Raw genomic sequence first — 6980 nt, forward strand, 5'->3', positions numbered from 1 at the left:
GTGCGTACGTATGTGTGTGTGTGTGTGTGTGTATGTGTGTGTGTGTGTGTGTGTGTGTGTGTGTGTGTGTGTGTGTGTGTGTGTGTGTGTGTGTGTGTGTGTGTGTGTGTGCATGCATGCATGTCGTGGATTCAGAACATTCTGTGTTTTAATTCAGGAATATTTGCCGTGTTTACATTTGGCATACGAGAAGCCTTGAATAAGTTTTGAGACTTTTTTCGTAGGGGCAGTTATAATCACCCCACACTCTTGTAATTTTGATATATCATTATCATATGTCGAATGAGATAACACACCATTTTTTGTTGTTCTAGGTTGAAAGAGACAACTGTACGTGGAAGTTAAGCGAAGTCTACTAAACCATGCTAGTCAGAGCTGACTTTTTTTGTAGAATGCAGTCGGGACGGGAGGACACTTTGGAGGCGCAATACGCTATAAAATTTTGCGTTAAACTTGGAAAGAACGCAACGCAGACTTACGAACTGCTTCAGACTGCTTATGGATTAACTTGCATGGGCAGAGCATCCGTGTTTCGTTGGCACAAAAAGTTTCAAGGCGGAAGAGAGTCTGTGAGAGACGATGAGAGGTGTGGGAGGGGGAGGGAAGTCAGAACACCGGAGTTGGTGAAGAAAATTCGTACTTTTGTGGATGAGGACCGTCGAGTGTCAATAGAGACAATAAGTGAACAGTTTGAAGTCAGTATGGGAACTGTGCACAAACTTATTCATGATGAATTGAACATTGAAAGATTAGCACGAAGTTTGTCCCAAGGGTGCTCAGTGACGAACAGAAGGAAAGACGTGACAGCAGGGAGATGGTCGAGCTTATCAATTCAGACCCAAGAGTACTCATGGCTCTGGTGACCTGTGATGAAAGCTGGATCTACTGCTATGGCCCGGAAACCAAGAGACAGTTTCCAGTGCAAGCATCCGGGCTCCCCCAGACCCAAGAAGGCCAGACAGAATAAGTCCGCCCTGAAACTCATGATGATCCCCTTTTCGAGAGCAAGGGCATGATCTACAATCGCTGGGTTCCCTCTGGGCAGCCAGTCAACAATGTGGTGGTCTTGAGGGAGTTCCGAAAGAGATTTCATCGAAAAGGGCCAGCGCTGTTCAAGTCGGGCCGGTGGCATTTCCACCAGGACAATGCACCAGTCCACAGCTCCATCCGAGTTTCTAACTACTTGACCGAGATGGGCATCAAGACAGTCGCTCACCCTCCATATAGTTCAGACCTCGCTCCCCGTGACTTTTGGTTGTTCCCCAAGGTCAAGGACAACCTCAGAGGCAGTCGTTTTGAGACCACTGAGGAGATGAGAGAGGCTGTGACGAGGGTCGTGGACACTTTCACACCGGAGGACTTCCAGGGGACCTTCCGGAAGTTGTTCGAACAATACAACAAGTGCACTACAGCTGGAGGGGAATACTCTGAAGGGGACTAGAGTTTCGTGCTTGTCCGAGGGAAAAAAAACGTGTCCCTACGAAAAAAGGCTCAAAACTTGCTGAAGGCGCCTCGGACATTCGATTTCCACCGTTTATTTTTATTTATTTATTTTTTATTTTATTTTATACATTTTTCCCCGAATTCATCTATTTATTTATTTTTCCAGACGAAGATACACTTCACATTTTGGTAATAACAGGCGACATGTTGGGAAGTCGGTGATGACTGATGACTTATTGACAGCTTAGTGATGACTGATTACATACTGACAGGTTGGCGATGACTGACGACAGATTTCGGGATGAGTAGAGTAGTTTTGCTTCTCTGGCTGTCAAAGGCCTTCGATCTTCTGCCTCTGGACACACGGGAGCCCTCGCCCTCGCCTCTTCCCTCTCCTCCTCCTCCTCCTCTTCTTCTTTTACTTCTTCTTCTTTTACTTCTTTTACTTCTTCTTCTTCTTCTTCTTTTACTTCTCTTTCTTCTTCTTTTTCTTCTTCTTCTTCTTTTACTTCTTCGCCATCGTCTTCTTTTTCTTCTTCTTCTTCTTTTTCTTCTTCGTCTCTTTCTTTTACTATTGCATTGTTGTTATTGATATTATCATCACCATCATTATCGTTATCATTTTCATCTATATCATCATATCCATCACCACATCATCATCATTTTTGTTATTGTTATCATTATCATCATCATCATTATCATTATCATTATCACTATCGCCATCATTATTATCACCATCATTATCATTATTATTATCATCGTCATCATCATTATCGTCATTATCATTATCATTAATCACATCACCATTGTTAGAATTATTATCATCATTGTTAATATTTTTATCAATATTATCAACATTGCGTGTGTGTGTGTGCATGTGTGTATGTGTGTGTGTGTGTGTGTGTGTGTGTGTGTGTGTGTGTGTGTGCGCGCGCGTGTGTGTGTGCATATGTGTGTGCGTGCGTGTGTGCGAGAGAGTGCGCGCGCGCGTGTGTGTGAAAATGAACGGGCCCGCAGTGGTACAAAGCAGTGTAAACGAACAAACTTACAGATTCAGGGCAAACTTTAAGGGCAGAATGAATTACAAAACAAGCATAAGTTGCAGAGTCGGTGAAATTGCAAAGTCAGTACAAATTGGAAAGTCGGGACGAACTGCCAAGTCAGCTCAAAATGGGAAATCTAGTCCAAATTTCAAAATCAGTAAGGGTTACAAATTTGGTCCAAAATTGTCAAGTCAGCACAGAGAAAAGATTTTTTTTTTTTTTTTTGTCTCACAAAGATCTCATTCTTTCCTAAGCAGAAATCTTGCTTTTTCTCTATCATCTTTTTCCTGAGTACATATCTTTACATGAAGAATTTTTTTTCTCTCCTGATTCCATAACCTTGAATAAATAAAACAGCATTCTCCTTTTTCCTGAGTATTCTTCCATGTATGAAGAAACGGACAACATTCCCTTTTTTCGAATATATATTCTTGCATGAAGAAATGCCCAACATCCATTTTTTTTTATCCTGAGTATACATCATTGCATAAAAAAGATACATCCTCACGCATAATGAAATATCGAGCGTTTTATTTATTCCGAGTATGCATACTTGAAGAAATAATCAACATCCTCATTTTTCTTGAGTATTCAACCTTAAAACGCTCATTCCTTTCCTTAGTATACAACCTTACAACGCTCATTCCTTTCCTTAGTATACAACCTTACAACGCTCATTCCTTTCCTGAGTATATATCCATCATGAAGAAACATCCTCATGTTTGTCCTGGGAATATATCTTTCATAAAAAAAACATCCAACTTCCTCATTCTTTACCCTGAGCATACATCCTCACCTGATGAAAACACTGCCTCTCCTGTAACATCACTGCCTTTATTCATAGCTGATCAAAGCCTAATAGATTCTGCCTCGCGCTTCCTATGGCACGACAGGGGGTGTTAAAACAGCTGACCTCCCATTGCCTAAGAGCCTTTGCGGATTCATAGTCCAATCTGTGGAAGTGTGGTGAATTCACTTTGTTAAAACGCCACTTGAGGTTATTTCTATAATGTTTGTTGATTTGCATATGTGTTTTTTGTTTAATATATGTATATATATACACACATGCATATACACATATTCCACAGGTACACACACGCACCCGCAAGTAAACACACACACGCACCCGCAAGTAAACACACACACAGGCAGACAAACACAAAGAAACAAATTACAAAAACAAACCAATGAACAAACAGGTCACTATCAGAAAAAAAACTTGCATAAACACAAACAAAACACATAAAAAATAACAAATAGGCTTACCCACGCAAACGCACAAACAAATAACCATTAAAAAAGTAAAAACAACATACAGATAAAAAAGATGCATAAACGCGTATACAAACAAACAAACAAAACAATAAACAAACACACACTCAAACACAAGCAAACCGCTGCTGAAACAAACAAACACATGAACGAACCAAAAAATGAATAAATAAATAAGAATAACTCACGCAAATATAAATAAAACAACAAAGTAATCACATACACAAACAACCAAACAACCTGCCACAAACAAACCACACAGAAAAAAAACAGCTAACAAACAAACTCAAACAAAACCCGCCACTCGCAAACACACAAACAAGCCGGAGACAGCGGGCGGCGCGGGAAGTGAGCAACAACAGAGGAACAGAATCCGCGCACATTATGGTTCAGACGAAGCTTTACGTGTAAGTTATTCACTAATTACCATATCATTAGCTGCAGGTTCCGTCCGCCGCGTCGTAGCCAGCAGCATCCCGCTCTCTGCTCTCTCTCATCTCCCAGGCGGCGAGGTTCCTCAGGCGTGATGCTCGGCAGCCATCGCGTGGGAATCGCTGTCTTGGGCGGAGATAAGTTGAGAATGCGTCGGAGTTTGGTCCAAAGGGGCGTCGAGGTGGGCGTGCGAAGGAGAAAGGGGTCGGTTTTAGTACTCTTTTTTCTCTCTCTCACTCTCTTTTTTTGTGTGTGGGGGGGGGGAATGGGGAGGAGGGGGGTGGGTCGTTGTATCTCCACACGTTTTATTTTTCTTTATTTTTTGTTTTTTTTTGTTTTATAATATTATGCTTCTAAGTCCGTTTTTTTTTTTTTTTTTTTTTTTGTCTCGCTGATTGTGTTTCCCTTTGTTTTTCTCTCCCATCTCCCTTTCACTCTCTCTCTCTCTCTTTTCTCTCTCTTTTTCTCTCTTCCTCTCTGTCCCTATCTCTCTCTCATTCTCTCTCTGCCTACCTATCTATCCACCTACCTATCCATCTACCTACCTACCTATCTATCTACCTATCTGACTATCTACCTACCTACCTATCTATCTATCTACCTACCTACTTACCTATCACCTACCTACCTACCTACCTATCTCTCTACCTATCTATCTACCTATTTGTCTATCTACCTACCTACCTACCTATCCTATCTACTTATACACATGACAAGAAATTTCAGAAATCCGAGTAAAATGCTCTGAACCAGATGCCAAGCCTCATCGCATAAAGATATTGGCTTCGATCCGACGTCTGTATCTGCTCCTCCTCCGTCCCCCCCTTCACGCCCACCTCACCCACCACGCCCACCCCGCCCGCAGGTCTCCTCTCCTTTCCTCGTTCACTTTTTATGGATCTACTTATCCTCTCACGCCCGCATCGTCCACCGCCCATAGATCTCTTCCCCTTTTCACGCCCAAAGACCTACTTCTAGTTAACACACGCCCGTCCCGCCCACCATCTACCTTCCGCGGACTTCCTCTCCTTCTCAGGCACACCACGCCCACCGCTTATCTTCCACGATCATCATCTTCTCACGCCCACTTATCCCAAACCGTGGACTTCCTCTCCTTCTCACGCCCACCACCCACCGCCCACCCACCTCCTTCTCCTCACACACCCATCCCGCCCACTACCCACCACCCAAGCGCTTTCTCTCTTTCTCACGCCCGCCATCTATCACCCACAAACCCGGGGACCTCCCTAATTCACGCCCACCGCCCACAGCCCCCCCCCCTCTTCACGCTCACCCCACCGACCGCCCACGGCTCTCTCTCTCCTCCTCCTCCTGGGCTTCCTTGCTCTCCGCGCCCATCCGTCCATCCAGGAGGCGTGTCCGCATATATCACGTCGGGGAATAATGGGAGAATCAGCATTATTCGTAATGTGAGAAAGAGGGAGACAGGCGGAGAAAGAGAGAGAGAGTGAGAGAGAGAAGAGGGGAGGGAGAAAAAGAGAAAGAAAGAGAGAGAGAGAGAGAGAGAGAGAGAGAGAGAGAGAGAGAGAGAGAGAGAGAGAGAGAGAGAGAGAGAGAGAGAGAGAGAGAGAGCAACCGAGAGCTATAAAAAAGAGAGAAAGAAAGGAAGAAAGAGAGACAAGGAGAGACAGAAACAGATCAAATACAGAAACAAAGAAAGAGAAAGAGACAGATACAGAGAAAGATAGGGAAAGAGAGAGAGCAAGAGGCAAGGAAGAAGAGAGACAATGTTATAAATCACATGAGATGACTCTATTGTGGCAGAGACAAGGAACTGGTTTCGTATGGCGTAATATTTCGTGTTTTTTTATCTTTTTTCTTTTGAAAGATTGATGTCAAATTATGTGATTTTTTTGCGGGCGAGTCACTTGGAAGGCTTTTTCGTTTTCGTTTGAAAGGAAAGTGGTAATTAATAGCCCTTTTTATATGATTTATTGTAATGAAGTTTTGTTTGAAGAAGAAATATATATATATTTTTCACTCTGCCTCTCTTTGTTTGGTATTCTTTCTCTCTCCCTTTCATTTAATTTTTTTTTCTCTCTCTCTCTCTTTCTCCTCCTCCCTCTATCATTCTCTCTCACTCAGTCTCTCTCTCTCTCTCTCTCTCTCTCTCTCTCTCAGTCTCTCTCTCTCTCTCTTCTCTCTCTCATCTCTCCTCTCTCTCTCCTCTCTCCTCCTCTCTCTCTCTCTCTCTCTCAGTCTCTCTCTCTCTCTCTCTCTCTCTCTCCTCCTCCTCCCTCTCTCTTTCTCTCTCACTCAGTCTCTCTCTCCTCTCCTCCTCCGACAGTTCCTCATTTTCCATCCTTCAGAAGTTTTAATTGTCCCGTCTAACACAACATGAACCTCCGCCTCCTTTCCCTCCCCGATTCGGAATAAGGGCGATTCTACGGGTGTGTGCATGCGTATTTATATACATGACAACATTCATAAATACATACGAACATATATACATACATATATACATATAGACATACATACGTATGTACGGATGTACATACTCGCACATGTATGCATACATTCATACGTTCATACACACACATACGTATGTACGGATGTACATACTCGCACATGTATGCATACATTCATACGTTCATACACACACATACTCAAACACATACATGTATATGTATATACATACATACATAAATATATTTGTTCATATATACATATATAATACACACAAACACACACACACACACACATGAAGTGACTTCAGGAGTCAGTGCCTCATCGTCTTGGAAATGTTTTCCCTTCAAAAATGACTTCATG

General features: G+C 42.8%; 1 protein-coding gene across 1 annotated transcript; it reads left to right on the forward strand.

The window, feature by feature from the left end:
• Positions 1-392: 392 nt before the first annotated feature.
• On the forward strand, positions 393-967 carry LOC119595201 (protein GVQW3-like). Its single transcript, XM_037944370.1, has 2 exons — positions 393-695; positions 749-967. The coding sequence occupies exons 1-2, from the start codon at positions 393-395 to the stop codon at positions 965-967; spliced, it is 522 nt and encodes a 173-aa protein (XP_037800298.1).
• Positions 968-6980: the final 6013 nt, after the last annotated feature.

This window comes from Penaeus monodon, chromosome 35, assembly GCF_015228065.2.
Source record: "Penaeus monodon isolate SGIC_2016 chromosome 35, NSTDA_Pmon_1, whole genome shotgun sequence".
In the NCBI taxonomy this organism is placed as follows: Eukaryota; Metazoa; Arthropoda; class Malacostraca; order Decapoda; family Penaeidae; genus Penaeus; species Penaeus monodon.

Bases quoted from the DNA above. Each gene is read 5' to 3' on its own strand.
- LOC119595201 (XM_037944370.1), top strand. From the start codon at position 393: ATGCAGTCGGGACGGGAGGACACTTTGGAGGCGCAATACGCTATAAAA. The intron at 696-748 runs GTCAGTATGGGA...GAACATTGAAAG, and splicing joins CAATAAGTGAACAGTTTGAA to ATTAGCACGAAGTTTGTCCC.